Below are 17,242 nucleotides of genomic sequence, written 5' to 3'. Positions count from 1 at the left end.
TGTTCACAGGTCATTTATCTTCAGTAGACTACTGTAACGGTGTGTTCACAGGTCATTTATCTTCAGTAGACTACTGTAACGGTGTGTTCACAGGTCATTTATCTTCAGTAGACTACTGTAACGGTGTGTTCACAGGTCATTTATCTTCAGTAGACTACTGTAACGGTGTGTTCACAGGTCATTTATCTTCAGTAGACTGGACTACTGTAACGATGTGTTCACAGGTCATTTATCTTCAGTAGACTACTGTAACGGTGTGTTCACAGGTCATTTATCTTCAGTAGACTACTGTAACGGTGTGTTCACAGGTCATTTATCTTCAGTAGACTACTGTAACGGTGTGTTCACAGGTCATTTATCTTCAGTAGACTACTGTAACGGTGTGTTCACAGGTCATTTATCTTCAGTAGACTACTGTAACGATGTGTTCACAGGTCATTTATCTTCAGTAGACTGGACTACTGTAACGGTGTGTTCACAGGTCATTTATCTTCAGTAGACTACTGTAACGGTGTGTTCACAGGTCATTTATCTTCAGTAGACTACTGTAACGGTGTGTTCACAGGTCATTTATCTTCAGTAGACTACTGTAACGATGTGTTCACAGGTCATTTATCTTCAGTAGACTACTGTAACGGTGTGTTCACAGGTCATTTATCTTCAGTAGACTACTGTAACGGTGTGTTCACAGGTCATTTATCTTCAGTAGACTACTGTAACGGTGTGTTCACAGGTCATTTATCTTCAGTAGACTACTGTAACGGTGTGTTCACAGGTCATTTATCTTCAGTAGACTACTGTAACGGTGTGTTCACAGGTCATTTATCTTCAGTAGACTACTGTAACGGTGTGTTCACAGGTCATTTATCTTCAGTAGACTACTGTAACGGTGTGTTCACAGGTCATTTATCTTCAGTAGACTACTGTAACGGTGTGTTCACAGGTCATTTATCTTCAGTAGACTACTGTAACGGTGTGTTCACAGGTCATTTATCTTCAGTAGACTACTGTAACGATGTGTTCACAGGTCATTTATCTTCAGTAGACTGGACTACTGTAACGGTGTGTTCACAGGTCATTTATCTTCAGTAGACTACTGTAACGGTGTGTTCACAGGTCATTTATCTTCAGTAGACTGGACTACTGTAACGATGTGTTCACAGGTCATTTATCTTCAGTAGACTACTGTAACGGTGTGTTCACAGGTCATTTATCTTCAGTAGACTACTGTAACGGTGTGTTCACAGGTCATTTATCTTCAGTAGACTACTGTAACGGTGTGTTCACAGGTCATTTATCTTCAGTAGACTACTGTAACGATGTGTTCACAGGTCATTTATCTTCAGTAGACTACTGTAACGGTGTGTTCACAGGTCATTTATCTTCAGTAGACTACTGTAACGATGTGTTCACAGGTCATTTATCTTCAGTAGACTACTGTAACGGTGTGTTCACAGGTCATTTATCTTCAGTAGACTGGACTACTGTAACGGTGTGTTCACAGGTCATTTATCTTCAGTAGACTACTGTAACGGTGTGTTCACAGGTCATTTATCTTCAGTAGACTACTGTAACGGTGTGTTCACAGGTCATTTATCTTCAGTAGACTACTGTAACGGTGTGTTCACAGGCCTCTGTAAAAAGTCAATCAGAACGCTGCAGCTCGAGTTCTCACTAAGACCAGGAACGTGGATCACATCGCTCCAGTTTGAGGTCTTTGCTCTGGCTTCCTGTCAAACAAAGAATTGACTTCAAAATCTTGCTGCTGGTTTATAAAGCGCTGAATGGTTTAGGGCCTAAGTATGTTTGTGATCTGGTCTACCTTATGAACCATCAGACCCCTCAGGTGGTCTGGTTCTGGTCTACCTTATGAACCATCAGACCCCTCAGGTGGTCTGGTTCTGGTCTACCTTATGAACCATCAGACCCCTCAGGTGGTCTGGTTCTGGTCTACCTTATGAACCATCAGACCCCTCAGGTGGTCTGGGTCTGGTCTACCTTATGAACCATCAGACCCCTCAGGTGGTCTGGTTCTGGTCTACTTTCTGTTCCAAGAGTCAGAACTAAACATGGAGAGGCAGCGTTCAGCTTTTCTGCTCCACATTTATGGAACAAGGTCCCTGAAAGCTGCAGGTCTGCTGAGACCCTCACAGACCCTCACAGACCCTCAGAGACCCTTAGAGACCCTCACAGACCCTTAGAGACCCTCAGCGCCTCTAAATCCAGTTTGAAGACTTTTCTGTTTGTGGTTTCCTTTAATTGAACCAGACTCAATGCTGCATCTCACTACTGCATTTTATTTCTTAAACTGCAATGCAACTTTTATTAATTTTATTTATATTTTTCTTAACTGTTTTAATATTTTCTAAATTGTTTTTAAATCTGCCTTTTGTTTGTATTTTTCTTAACTGTTTCAATGTTTTCTTAACTGTTTTTAAATCTGCTTTTATGTGAAGCACTTTGAATCACCTTGTTGCTGAAATGTGCTGTACAAATAAACTTGCCTTGCCTTGTTGGAAGGTAACGTAGGAACAGATACCTCATGAGACAGGAAGCTTCATGAAGGCCCTGAGATTTCGGTGAGCATGACAAAGCTGACGGTGATGACTCATCCGTCAGTGTGCAGCGTGAAGCCACGGGCCCCTAAAGGGCACTGCGTGGGAAGTCTTCAGTCGCTTGGTCCTCAGCAGCACATCAAGCTGCTGCCGTGTTCCTCACAGTTTACAGTCAAACTACCAAAGAGGAGGTTCACCACACGCTGACAGGAAACCAGAGAGCGAGTGAGGGCGCAGACCACAGCACCACCCGAGACTCACAAGAGACTGGGTCTGTGCTGCGATCACTTCCTTTTGACTCTTAGAGGCTGGAAGCATGTCAAGTAGACAAAAGACTGCTGCTTTCACACGGGGACCCAACAGCCTGTGGAGGGATCCCCGTTACAATCTGAATGACCTCAACACCTGCTATCTGGAGGTTGAAGAAGGCCGGACCAGGTTTCTGTACCTGACTGGTATATCACACCTAAACGAGCGAGTGGACATCCCTCATACGGGAACATTTCTATTTGTGAAGAAAGAGTGCCACGCCGTGCCAGTTACCAACACACCAGTAAATGGTTCTTCCAGTGACGAGGAAGACCCTCAACAGCAGCCTTCATCAGTACTCACGGCACTCTGCCAGGACTTTCCCGGCGACATGCCTCCTGATCTGGCTCGTGTCGTAGCACTGTCGTTACAACATGCAGGTATCGTGGGACTGATCCAGGGTCAGTGGAGCGCTGCCAACGCCCTGAATGCCCTCTGTATGAGCAGATGGATCATTTCATCTTTCACACACGTCTCAATGACTTCATTGTAGCCCATAATGCCTTTTGGCTTCATAATGCCTTTTGGAACCAGAGAAAATGGTGAAATTAATTGAAAAGACACAATGAATTGAATAGAAATAGAAGAGAGCAGCAATATAGTAGCGTGCAGCAATGAGTCTTGCTGCTGGCAGCCCTTCACATTGCTTATGGCCGTCATCAGGTCATGATGCTGCTTTCTTCAGACACAACACACACAGCAGCAAGAGGCCACACATCTGTTCTCAGGTTGTCCTCTTTGTGAGGACAGGGTTAATGAGGCGCTGTGTTGCCCTGTAGGGTCAGGCAGTGTGCTCATGAGCCAGACCTACAAAACCTAACAGCACCGCACGGAGGGAGGAGCCCTGATGGATGCTAAGCTAACCCAGCTAAGACCTGAGGCTACTCCACTACCCAGCATGCTCCTGGCTGTCTGATGCCGTTGGGCCCACATGGTCAGAGATCTGGACTCTTCGTGGCCCAGGATCCAGCTGCAGGACAGGGATCAGGCCTGTAGGGGGCGAGAGGAGGTGGACTCTGTGATGACCTCACGATGCCGGGGCTCAGTCAGAGGGATGACCTCATGATGCTGGGGCTCAGTCAGAGGGATGACCTCATGATGCTGGGGCTCAGTCAGAGGGATGACCTCATGATGCTGGGGCTCAGTCAGAGGGATGACCTCATGATGCTGGGGCTCAGTCAGAGGGATGACCTCATGATGCTGGGGCTCAGTCAGAGGGATGACCTCATGATGCTGGGGCTCAGTCAGAGGGATGACCTCATGATGCTGGGGCTCAGTCAGAGGGATGACCTCATGATGCTGGGGCTCAGTCAGAGGGATGACCTCATGATGCTGGGGCTCAGTCAGAGGGATGACCTCATGATGCTGGGGCTCAGAGGGATGACCTCATGATGCTGGGGCTCAGTCAGAGGGATGACCTCATGATGCTGGGGCTCAGTCAGAGGGATGACCTCATGATGCTGGGGCTCAGTCAGAGGGATGACCTCATGATGCTGGGGCTCAGTCAGAGGGATGACCTCATGATGCTGGGGCTCAGTCAGAGGGATGACCTCATGATGCTGGGGCTCAGTCAGAGGGATGACCTCATGATGCTGGGGCTCAGAGGGATGACCTCATGATGCTGGGGCTCAGTCAGAGGGATGACCTCATGATGCTGGGGCTCAGTCAGAGGGATGACCTCATGATGCTGGGGCTCAGTCAGAGGGATGACCTCATGATGCTGGGGCTCAGTCAGAGGGATGACCTCATGATGCTGGGGCTCAGAGGGATGACCAGGTTTCCTCATGCTCCCCTCAAACACGTTCTGCTCCTCATGAACTATGGTCCAGCGATTGGTCAGCAAGATAATAGAAGCACGGCTGACATCTTGACGTCTAATGTCATCCAATAAGGCTGATACACATGATCAGATTTTCAAGGACCATTAAATATCAATGTTATCCATCAGACAACTCGTTAGGCTATAATTAGTTTAAATAATGTTTACTCTGATTCTTCTATATCCTGCCCTACTCTCCTCTCAACGAGATGATGAGTGTGTGTGTGTGTGTGTGTGTGTGTGTGTGTGTGTGTGTGTGTGTGTGTGTGTGTGTGTGTTTTAGCAGCTCTTAAATGTCTCTTACTGAAAGCACTTTGTAATTTGACTTTAATGAAGAAATTGTATTTTCCTGATTCTTGTTGTTCTGAGTTTGTTCTCATGTTGGAATCATTTATTGTAAGTCGCTTTTTGTAATGTAATGTATGGCTGAACTGAGACATTAGTAATAATAATAATCTGCATGTGGAGGTGGGGAAACATCTTCTTGTCTCTTGTGTCCCACATAGACTGTGGTGAAGAGAGCAGGCTTCTGTTAAAGACAGCCGGTGGGCTGGAGGCTGAAGCATTCATCACACAGACTCATTCACTAACACTTTCACTAGAGCACTGACTCCTGCACGCATGTATAGTGTTGCTCCCCAACATGCCCTAAAGGGGCTGGACAGGAAGCACAACCAGGATGTGGACTCAAAAGGGTCCGTCCCCTTGAGGGCGAGAGCAGATGTTCTTCGATATGCCTTTATTAGGAAATGTGTGCAATGTTGACATTGTTTCTTGACGATGACGCTCCAAAGCAGAAGAATCTTTTGAACGAAGTCTGGGTATTATATCTGAATATGGGTTGTGGGACGATGGAGGAAGGCTGCAGTCATCCAAAGCATGAGGAGGCATTGTCTGGAGAACATGAATACTGCCATGTGTCCATCCATCTACACCAGTAGTTCTCAAACTGTGGGGCGGGACCCTCTAGTGGGGCAAACAGGTATTACAGGTGGGGCGCGGGGAGGGAGGGTGGGGCAAGTTCACAGGAAGCTGGCCTGAGCTGGCCCGATAGCAGACCATAAATCAGTCCATCATACACAAACAAACTGTTGAATGAATACATATCTGTGTCAATGACTGCAGCTGTACAGCCTCTGTGAAGCTAGGGAGTGATAGAGAGTGATAGAGAGTGATATGGAGTGATAGAGAGTGATATGGAGTGATATGGAGTGATATGGAGTGATAAGGAGTGATAGAGAGTGATAGCTAGTGATAGAGAGTGATAGAGAGTGATAAGGAGTGATAGAGAGTAATAGAGAGTGATAGAGAGTGATAGAGAGTGATAGAGAGTGATAGAGAGTGATAGCTAGTGATAGAGAGTGATAGAGAGTGATAAGGAGTGATAGAGAGTAATAGAGAGTAATAGAGAGTGATAAGGAGTGATAGAGAGTAATAGAGAGTGATAGAGAGTGATAAGGAGTGATAGAGAGTAATAGAGAGTAATAGAGAGTGATAAGGAGTGATAGAGAGTAATAGGGAGTGATAGAGAGTGATAGAGAGTGATAGAGAGTGATAGAGAGTGATAGAGAGTGATAGCTAGTGATAGAGAGTGATAGAGAGTGATAGCTAGTGATAGAGAGTGATAGAGAGTGATAGCTAGTGATAGAGAGTGATAGAGAGTGATAGAGAGTGATAGCTAGTGATAGAGAGTGATAGAGAGTGATAGCTAGTGATAGAGAGTGATAGAGAGTGATAGCTAGTGATAGAGAGTGATAGAGAGTGATAGCTAGTGATAGAGAGTGATAGAGAGTGATAGCTAGTGATAGAGAGTGATAGAGAGTGATAGAGAGTGATAGCTAGTGATAGAGAGTGATAGAGAGTGATAGAGAGTGATAAGGAGTGATAGAGAGTGCTATACAGGGCTGGAGAGCACTAGATAGTGTTATATGGTTCTATATAGCTCTAGAGATGGCTAGCTAGTGCTAGTTAGTACTATATAGTGTTAAATAGTTCTACAAATTGTTAGATACTACTAGATAGTGCTACAGACAGTTAAATTGTTTGAGTCCCTTCCATCTGGCAGGAGGTTTAGGTCCATCAGGACCAAGACCATCCGCCACACTAACAGTCTTCTACTGTTCACTAACTGTAGTGAACAGTAGAAGTAGTGTTTTCTCTAATTGTAAATACTGAGTAGACCCAAATGTAAATATTCATGCTCCCTTTTTATTGCATGTCTTATGTTTATTGTTAAATGTTTAAATGTTAAATGTCATGCACCTTCCGCCAGGACAAATTCCTTGTATGGGTAAACATACTTGGCAATAAATGGTTGTGATTCAGATGCTGATAGTTCTCAAAAGCTGAAGGGAAAACTAAAGAGTGGCAAACCTCTCTTGAATAAGTAACCAGCTCACGTTGACTTCCTGAGAGGAATAAAGAGCTGCTGTCACTGTGTGTGCGTGTGTGTGTGTGTGTGTGTGTGTGTGTGTGTGTGTGTGTTGCTATACACAGCTCTGTGCTATTGGGTTAAATATTTACATGTACAATAGTGGAGTGCTATGCAAAGCCACAGACTTCCTCTGGGGTGACACCTGTACACCTGTACACCTGTAGACCTGTAGACCTGTAGACCTGTACACGGAGGGAGGCGGGCTGGTACGTGATTACCCTGTAGAGACAGCTCACCTACACCGCTGCTGCTCCAGTGATGCCTCTCTGCATCCTCTGTGGTTCTGTAGTTGGAGTAACACTGCTTATATGCCTCCTGACCTCCGTACAGCTGTTGACGGGACACCTTGAATGTCACACAACCGAGGCAAACACCTGCTCTTAGAATAACCAGCATCATCCTGAACAAAGCCCTCTTTCATTCAGAGTTCCCGGTAAATGCACTATGCAAACATGCACGGCATTGAGGGGACGGCTCTTCTTTTCACATATGCCATGGCTGTGGCGATGGTGACAGATGGACATGCATCACGCCAACCGCCATCCAATTAAACAGAATTATGGAACAATCTGTAGTAGCGTCAATGCTCTTGTAATGTCTTTTCGAAAGATTTTCTGAAGATGTTTTATCAAAGACGTGGACGACCTAAACTATACTGGCTTGTATCCCTGTACTTCATATTCCTTGTTTATTTGTATATTTCTGTGTGTGTACATTGCGAGTTAAATTCCTCCTATGCGTATGCATAATGCCAAAACAGCTGAACCCACACTTTCCCTGCAATGTGCCAAGGCCTCGAGGAGGACACCAACAGCACACACCCTGAATACTACTGACCACAAGCAGGAAATGTTCCAAAGCATTTCAGAGACGTACTGAAACTGTAAAGTGGACGCGGCACAAGTCCTGTCCAGCACAGGAAGGAAACTATTCCTGAAAACCATATCAGCAGTGATCCAGTTTGCTCCAAAACATAAATGTCAAAAACTGTGGCGAAGACCGAGCAGCAGGGTGGCTGGTGGAGGCCGTGTGAGGGGATGAGCCTGCAGACGCTACACAGCGACGCACTGTCTGTCTCTACATGGAGCTGTGTGTTCAGTCCAAACACACAGTGGTCTTGCTCAGCATAATTCCAGCACCTGTGTTTACAGTCCCTCTTGAAAGCAGCCAGCGGGTGTAGGAGGACAGTGTGAACAATAGTACTACTGTAAAACCTAAGGAAAGTCAACTCCAATAGTTGAAGGAACCCAGTACCTTTAACCATTTAAGTTAAATGCCTCAAACCCTTTGAGTGGAAAGAAATGCTAAAAGTATTTATTGTTAGGTATACTTAAGTAAACTTTGAATTGATCATTGTATTGAACTGAAAACATATTCATTATTCAAACGTATTTGTAATATTTGTATGAACTCAGATGCAATGAACTTATTTGAACCGATATGAAACATTACACATAGGACTGTGCGCTATACCGGTTTCACCGTTCCATACGGTATGAATATTTCATATACCGTCAAACCTGTACATAGTCGTAACAGCTGTTGCCACATCATTATTTTTCACTGCTGAGGGCGGAGCTGCTAAACTGTCATGGTTCTAACTTTAGAACAACAATTATTAACCCACAACTAACACTCTTTAACAGGTTTTAAACACCACAACAGTTTGTGACACAGACACAATTTGTAACACTAATAATTGTACATTTATAAAAATTACACTGCCGAACTGCATGCTGGGTACTTCACAAGAAGAAGTGACTCTGTCACAGGAAGAGACAGACCCTTCTGGTCTACTGGTTACAATAACGCTGTTACCGGATGGACGGTGGATATTTCTCTGTAACTTTTAAAAAATCTAAGTGAAAAAACCCAGAAAAATGTACATTTACATGCACCGGTCTTAACGACAGATCAAGGATCAGCTACATTTTCAAACACATCCACTGGTCCATACTGGTCCCCACTGGTCCATGTTGGTCCATACCGGTCCATGTTGGTCCATACTGCTCCGTACTGGTCCATACTAGGGATCTCATGAGAACCGACACTTACGGTACCTTTACTAAAATATCAAAACGCCGATGATGCCTATTCTTTTTAGGTACTGGAAGTACCGTGAGCACCAATGCCAGCTGTTGGCATCGGTGCTGCGCCTCCTCTGGAACTGATGGGGGCAGTATACGGTTCAGTGCCGACGTTTACGTTCAGAAAACAAAGATGGCAACTGCTGTTGCAGCGATCGTTCTGCAATCTGACACCGCAGCGGCCACGGCGTAGCCTCTGCATGGTACAACCCACGCAGAGGCTACGCAAGGAAGTTCTCCCCTCCCAAATAGAGTTGGTTCCACCCGGAACCGTCTTTTTTAAAAAGTTTTCTCAGATAGGCTACCGATAGCTGGGCCGGCCCGACCGCAACGATACACGTCAGGGAGGATGGACGGAGGAAGCCAGGTTGAAAATGAAAGGCATTGGAGGAGGACGTGGGCAAATGTGCCAAGCTTACCGGTTTATTTTCAAGAGGACAAACACATGTGGCAACTGGTGAAGAGGGACAAAGGCCTAAGGATTAGCATCGTAACTGTTTCGGCTAACGTTGTAGCCTTGATTAAGTTCAAAAATTTTAATAAAGAAGTTCATGTTTCAAGTTCAAATACATGGATTTTTTTATCGTGCAATCACAGATTGGTATAAAGAATCATGTTATGTTACTGGCATGGCACCGACTACTGAATTCTTGGTATCGTGACACCCCTAGTCCATACTAGTCAATGTTGGTCCATACTGGATACATACTGGTCCATACTAGTCAATGTTGGTCCATACTGGATACATACTGGTCCATACTAGTCAATGTTGATCCATACTGGATACATACTAGTCCATACTAGTCAATGTTGGTCCATACTGGATACATACTGGTCCATACTAGTCAATGTTGGTCCATACTGGATACATACTGGTCCATACTAGTCAATGTTGGTCCATACTGGATACATACTAGTCCATACTAGTCAATGTTGGTCCATACTGGATACATACTGGTCCATACTAGTCAATGTTGATCCATACTGGATACATACTGGTCCATACTAGTCAATGTTGGTCCATACTGGATACATACTGGTCCATACTAGTCAATGTTGGTCCATACTGGATACATACTGGTCCATACTAGTCAATGTTGGTCCATACTGGATACATACTGGTCCATACTAGTCAATGTTGGTCCATACTGGATACATACTAGTCCATACTAGTCAATGTTGGTCCATACTGGATACATACTAGTCCATACTAGTCAATGTTGGTCCATACTGGATACATACTGGTCCATACTAGTCAATGTTGGTCCATACTGGATACATACTAGTCCATACTAGTCAATGTTGGTCCATACTGGATACATACTGGTCCATACTAGTCAATGTTGGACCATACTGGATACATGCTAGTCCATACTAGTCAATGTTGGTCCATACTGGATACATACTAGTCCATACTAGTCAATGTTGGTCCATACTGGATACATACTGGTCCATTCTGGTCCATTCTGGTCCATACTAGTCAATGTTAATCCATACTAGTGCATACTAGTCAATGTTAGTCTATACTGGTCCATGTTAGTCCATACTAGTCAATGTTGGTCCATACTAGTCAATGTTGGTCCATACTAGTCCATGTTAGTCCATACTAGTCCATACTAGTCCATACTAGTCAATGCTAGTCCATACTAGTCCATACTAGTCCATACTAGTCCATACTGGTCCATACTGGTCAATGCTAGTCCATACTAGTCCATACTGGTCCATACAAGTCAATGATAGTCCATACTAGTCCATACTAGTCCATACTGGTCCATACTGGTCCATACTGGTCCATACTGGTCCATACTAGTCCATACTAGTCAATGTTAGTCCATACTAGTCCATACTGGTCCATACTGGTCCTTGTTTTCCAGCGTTCCCTCCCCTAGCTGCTTCTGTCCCGGCTGTCTGAGCAGACAGAACACAGCACTGCACCAGCTCGCCAACTAGTTCACCTTATCTTTACTTTACAGTAGTTTCCTTGGAAAGGAAACATTTTAAGAATGGTAAAGATGATTATTTCTCCTCATAAGTAATTTTCCAAAGCAAAACATAAGAGAGCCAACCTGAGAAAGGAGGAGCAACTTATCCATCCATACTTCCACTTGTTTTTCTCTTCTCTCTCTATACAGAGCTGAACTGTGCTGGACTCTGACTGCTAATGTGCAGCCGAGGGAGGAGGAAGAGGAGGAGGAAGAAGGGGGGCCGGGGGGAGGGGGGAGGGAGGTGAGGAGGAGGAGGAGGAAGAGAGTCGCTGCCGGTCTGGAGGGAGAAGAACAGACAGACAGACAGACAGACAGACAGACAGACAGACAGACAGACAGACAGAGAGAGAGAGAGAGAGAGAGAGAGAAAGGAAGAGAGCGAGAGGACTAAAATAACTGGGTGAACTTCCTGGACAAGCTGAGCTACAAACAGAGAGACAAATGTTCAAATGAAACTGAAGAGAAAGAGGAAACTGAGGTCTAAAAACGACAGAGTTAGGCCACACCCCCATTCTTCAGCCAACTGCTCAAGTCTGAATGACAAACTAGATATGTGCCACAGCATGGAGGAGAGTATTTCTGTCACCTGACAGCAGGTCAGAGGTCAGCGCCTCCAGGCCGAGGTGGACTCCACGTCAGCGTCTGTTTGACCCTTCTCTCATGGGGTCAAATCCACGAGGAGGAAGCACGGCATCATGTGCTCCTCCAGCAGGCAGCAGCTGTCCTCTGCTGGGATGGATGGAGGACCAGGTGAGGGGTCAGTAAGCACCCTGGCTGTCGTGGACTGGGCCTCAGCCCGTCCTCTTCGGGATCAGCTGCTAGTAGATGTCTCTGCAGCTCTGGTCCTGGTCCCTGCTGCTGGGTACCGGACCAACAACGCACCCTGAACAACGTTTCCTCTGGCTTCCGACTAACATCTCGAGCTGACAGCCAGCTGACTCGTCTCTGCTACATGTAGCATGGAGTCTGGAGCACAAGCTGAGCCCGACACCACGCTCTGACGTTTCCTTGTCTCGTTAGCAGATTGCATCTCTGTGTTTGAGGTACTGAGCAGCACCGTGTCCCATAAGAATAGCACAACTATAAAAGCCTGATCCGTATTGTCCAGAAACAGGAGAATGCTATTTACACCTCAAACCTCCAGACTGCTGTCCTGCACGGGGCCCCTCAGCGGCCCCGTGCAGGACAGCAGTCTGAGCCACCGGCTCCACCTGCTGGTCAGCACCAGCCGTGACGCGGGTTCTTACCTCCTGGTGAAGAGCTTGAGTCCGGTGAAAGACTTGGAGCAGCCGGTCAGCATCTCGGTGTCCTCCTCCACCCAGACGGGGGGCGAGGAAGAGGAGGGTGTGAGGAGGGTGGAGGAGGAGGGCAGAGAGGAAGTGGAGGAGGAGGATGCAGAGCTGAACTCTCCAGCGCCTCCTGGTGCTGGGAGGGGCTCTGCTCCTGTTCTCTCCCTGCCTGGCTCTTGGCTCGGCTGTTCAGGGGCCTCCAGACCCGGCTCAGCATCCATGAGAGCGACGTGGTTCACTTCCTGGACTCTTCCCTCGGCCTGCTCACATCTGTGCTGTGATTCTACTTCCTGCAAAGTGTCCTAAAGTCTTAAAGGTCTTTATCGGCGGGCCGTGGGTTCGATACCTCACTGCAGTCCAGTGAAGCTCTCCCAGGAGGAAGTGTGACCGGTGACCAGCAGACCTGCGCTGACTCAGTTTAAAGAAGTCCACGACTAGTAGGACTGCTAGTGGGCTTCAGGAGGACTCACACGCTGCTACACACACACTCTGCTACACACACACACACACACTTTGGTACAGAAGCACACACACTGCTACACACACACACTCTGCTACACACACACACTGCTATACACACACACACACACACACTCTGCTACACACACTCTGCTACAGAAACTCTCTGCTACACAAGCACACAGCAGGACGGGTTAAAGCATGACAGGCGTGTTCAAGCACAGAGAACTACACTCAGGGAATGACTGCACTAGGACTACAAACATGGCTGTCCTCAGAGCTACAAGTCAATAATCCACATGCCAAAGGTCACACAAGGTGTGTGTGTGTGTGTGTGTGTGTGTGTGTGTGTGTGTGTGTGTGTGTGTGTGTGTGTGTGTGTGTGTGAGTGAGATTAGTGCTGAGTCCTGAGGGAGACATAATCCTCTGCCCTTCCCTCCATGTGTCCCACCCTGCAGTACAAGTCCACTGTTCCCTCTCTTCTTGTTTCTGCTCTGTCTTCTTCTTTTCCTTTTTCTTTTTCTTCTTCCTCCTCCTCCTCCTCCTCCTCCTCCTCGTCCTCCTCCTTCGCCTCCTTCTTCTTCTTCTTCTTCTTCTTCTTCTCCTCCTCCTCCTGCTCCTCCTTCCTCACTCAGTTCAGACTGCTTCCTCTCCTCGTCCTCCTCGTCTTTTCTGCTGTGTGTTCTGGTTCAGTTTAACTACACACTGACAAACACACACACACATGCACACACTGAGCAGCACGCGGCACACACACGCCTTGGTAAACACACACTGATCCTGAGCTACCCGTCTGGCTAAAAGCAGGAAGTGGATAATGACTACAATCAGGGCCTCCCTGTGAGCTGCCCTGCACATGCCTGACTGAAAGCCTCCTGGCTGCACCGTTCACACTGCATGACACACACAGACACACACTCATGAACACACAGCTTTACAGAGGTAAACAACCAGTCAGGAATCCATTGGTACTTCACCGAGGTCCTTGAGTCAGATGAGACTTAAGTCAAAATTAAGTTTATGAAGTTAGAGAAGAAGGAAGTGTTTACTCGAGTTCCATGTTTTATGAACCCACCAACTCAGGTTCCCTTCATGAAGCTAGACTCACAATGGCGCTCACGTTCCCTTCATGAAGCCAGACTCACAATGACGCTCATGTTCCCTTCATGAAGCCAGACTCACAATGGCGCTCATGTTCCCTTCATGAAGCTAGACTCACAATGGCGCTCATGTTCCCTTCATGAAGCTAGACTCACAATGACGCTCATGTTCCCTTCATGAAGCTGGACTCTCAATGACGCTCATGTTCCCTTCATGAAGCTAGACTCACAATGGCGCTCACGTTCCCTTCATGAAGCTAGACTCACAATGACGCTCATGTTCCCTTCATGAAGCCAGACTCACAATGATGCTCATGTTCCCTTCATGAAGCTGGACTCACAATGACCCTCATGTTCCCTTCATGAAGTTAGACTCACAATGACGCTCATGTTCCCTTCATGAAGCCAGACTCACAATGGCGCTCATGTTCCCTTCATGAAGCTAGACTCACAATGGCGCTCATGTTCCCTTCATGAAGCTAGACTCACAATGACGCTCATGTTCCCTTCATGAAGCTGGACTCACAATGACGCTCATGTTCCCTTCATGAAGCTAGACTCACAATGGCGCTCACGTTCCCTTCATGAAGCTAGACTCACAATGACGCTCATGTTCCCTTCATGAAGCCAGACTCACAATGATGCTCATGTTCCCTTCATGAAGCTGGACTCACAATGACCCTCATGTTCCCTTCATGAAGCTAGACTCACAATGATGCTCATGTTCCCTTCATGAAGCTGGACTCACAATGATGCTCATGTTCCCTTCATGAAGCTAGACTCACAATGACGCTCATGTTCCCTTCATGAAGCTGGACTCACAATGATGCTCATGTTCCCTTCATGAAGCTGGACTCACAATGACGCTCATGTTCCCTTCATGAAGCTGGACTCACAATGACCCTCATGTTCCCTTCATGAAGCTGGACTCACAATGGCGCTCATGTTCCCTTCATGAAGTTAGACTCACAATGACGCTCATGTTCCCTTCATGAAGCTGGACTCACAATGACGCTCATGTTCCCTTCATGAAGCTGGACTCACAATGGCGCTCATGTTCCCTTCATGAAGCTGGACTCACAATGGCGCTCATGTTCCCTTCATGAAGCTGGACTCACAATGGCGCTCATGTTCCCTTCATGAAGTTAGACTCACAATGACGCTCATGTTCCCTTCATGAAGCTGGACTCACAATGACGCTCATGTTCCCTTCATGAAGCCAGACTCACAATGACGCTCATGTTCCCTTCATGAAGCCAGACTCACAATGACGCTCATGTTCCCTTCATGAAGCTAGACTCACAATGACGCTCATGTTCCCTTCATGAAGCTAGACTCACAATGACGCTCATGTTCCCTTCATGAAGCTGGACTCACAATGACGCTCATGTTCCCTTCATGAAGCTAGACTCACAATGATGCTCATGTTCCCTTCATGAAGCTGGACTCACAATGACGCTCATGTTCCCTTCATGAAGCCAGACTCACAATGGCGCTCATGTTCCCTTCATGAAGCCAGACTCACAATGACGCTCACGTTCCACACGGGGCAGAGGTGAGCAGCAGCGGAACAGAAACACTGAGAGACCCAGAACCCAGAATCTAGCACCCAGAACCTAGAACCCAACACCTAAATCTCAGAGCCCAGAACCCAAAACTTAGAACCCAGAACCTCAAACCCAGAACCCGAAACCTTGAACCCAGGGCCCGGAACCCAACACCTAAATCTCAGAGTCCAGAACCCAAAACTTAGAACCCAGAACCCAAAGCCCAGAATCCAGAACCCAGAGCCTAGAACCCAGAGGCTAGAACCTAGAACCCAGAGCCTAGAGCCTAGAACCCAGAAACCAGAGTCCAGAACCCAGAGTCCAGAACCCAGAGCCAAGAACCCAGAGCCTAGAACCCAGTGCCCAAAACCTAAAACACAGAGCCCAGAGCCTAGAAGCCAGGCCTAGAACCCAGAACCCAGGGTCCAGAATCCAGAACCCAGAGCCTAGAACCCAGAACACGGAGCCTAGAACACAGAACACAGAGCCTAGAACACAGAACACAGAGCACAGAGCCTAGAAGTAAGGAAGTGCCCCCCTGTGTTCAATGCAGGAACTGCATGTCCCCATTCCCCCAGTGTTTCCCTCAAGCAACAGACAGCAGGATGGCTCCGGCACATCCTGCTGAAGACAAAGAGAACATCTGGTTCCTGAGTGGAGGAGCTCCTCCTGGTCCTCTGCTCCTCCTGCTCACTGTTCCCTCTTCACCCACTCAGTGTTTCCATGACAAACAAAATGCCTCTCCACAGCGTGACACACCATCCAGAGAGACGCCCACTGCTGGCTTACTTCTCTGGTTCTCTCACCAAGGACTCAAATATTAATCAAATATTCCTAATGAGCCGCAGAGAAAGGCCTCCAGCAGTAAGTCCACATGTCCCCTCAGTGGACAAAGGAATACTCATGAAGGAAACCAGGAGTGGTCAGTGGCCTTCAAGGCGAGCACAGGGTTCGTCTCAAGCAACATACTAAAGATGGAGAGAGATCACTTCATCTACAGCAGGGCAGGGAGCAGGGAGTAGGGAGCAGGGAGTAGGGAGCAGGGAGCAGGGAGTAGGGAGCAGGGAGCAGGGAGCAGGGAGTAGGGAGCAGGGAGTAGGGAGCAGGGAGCAGGGAGCAGGGAGCAGGGAGTAGGGAGCAGGGAGTAGGGAGCAGGGAGTAGGGAGCAGGGAGTAGGGAGTAGGGAGCAGGGAGGAGGGAGCAGGGAGCAGGGAGTAGGGAGCAGGGAGGAGGGAGGAGCGAGCAGGGAGTAGGGAGCAGGGAGTAGGGAGCAGGGAGCAGAGCAGGGAGTAGGGAGCAGGGAGTAGGGAGTAGGGAGCAGGGAGCAGAGCAGGGAGTAGGGAGCAGGGAGTAGGGAGCAGGGAGTAGGGAGCAGGGAGCAGAGCAGGGAGCAGGGAGCAGAGCAGGGAGAGTGATGACAAGGTATCTGTGTGTCAGGGAGGTCAGAGGAAGTGGCCTCTCTCAGCTTGTATGTGAAGGACCAAGAAATAAATGGATGATAGACACAGAGTGTGGGTCAGTCTCAGCATCGGTAGGAACAGGCAAACTTTATTAAAATACATTAACATTTGTGTAACTTGGAACTGATTTTAACATAACGGTCATAAAACCTTAGTTTAAATACAAAACAATATTCTTCACAAAAAAAATATTAATAA

General features: G+C 47.1%; 1 protein-coding gene across 8 annotated transcripts in view; it reads right to left on the bottom strand.

The window, feature by feature from the left end:
* Positions 1 to 17,242, bottom strand: part of LOC137794047 (diacylglycerol kinase zeta-like) — a 77,846-nt gene that overhangs the window by 55,446 nt on the left and 5,158 nt on the right. For 4 of the 8 annotated variants that reach the window (XM_068590614.1, XM_068590617.1, XM_068590616.1 and 1 more), the window contains exon 1: positions 11,271 to 11,354. The exons of 2 other annotated variants lie outside the window; for them this stretch is intronic. Coding sequence is in view for 1 of the 6 variants with exons in the window: in XM_068590618.1 (XP_068446719.1) it covers positions 12,437 to 12,699 (263 nt within the window). In the remaining 5 variants the exon portion in view is untranslated. Of the gene's footprint in view, positions 1 to 11,270; positions 11,355 to 12,436; positions 13,717 to 17,242 lie in introns of those variants that run through there. 2 more of the 8 variants (XM_068590618.1, XM_068590620.1) reach the window with 2 other exon arrangements.

The sequence above is a fragment of the Clinocottus analis genome, unplaced genomic scaffold (assembly GCF_023055335.1).
Source record: "Clinocottus analis isolate CAN_PGR_092001 unplaced genomic scaffold, fCliAna1.0.p SCAF_24, whole genome shotgun sequence".
NCBI classification, from domain to species: domain Eukaryota; kingdom Metazoa; phylum Chordata; class Actinopteri; order Perciformes; family Cottidae; genus Clinocottus; species Clinocottus analis.
The sequence above is the reverse complement of the archived record's forward strand: the minus strand, read 5'-3'. Positions and strand labels throughout refer to the sequence as shown.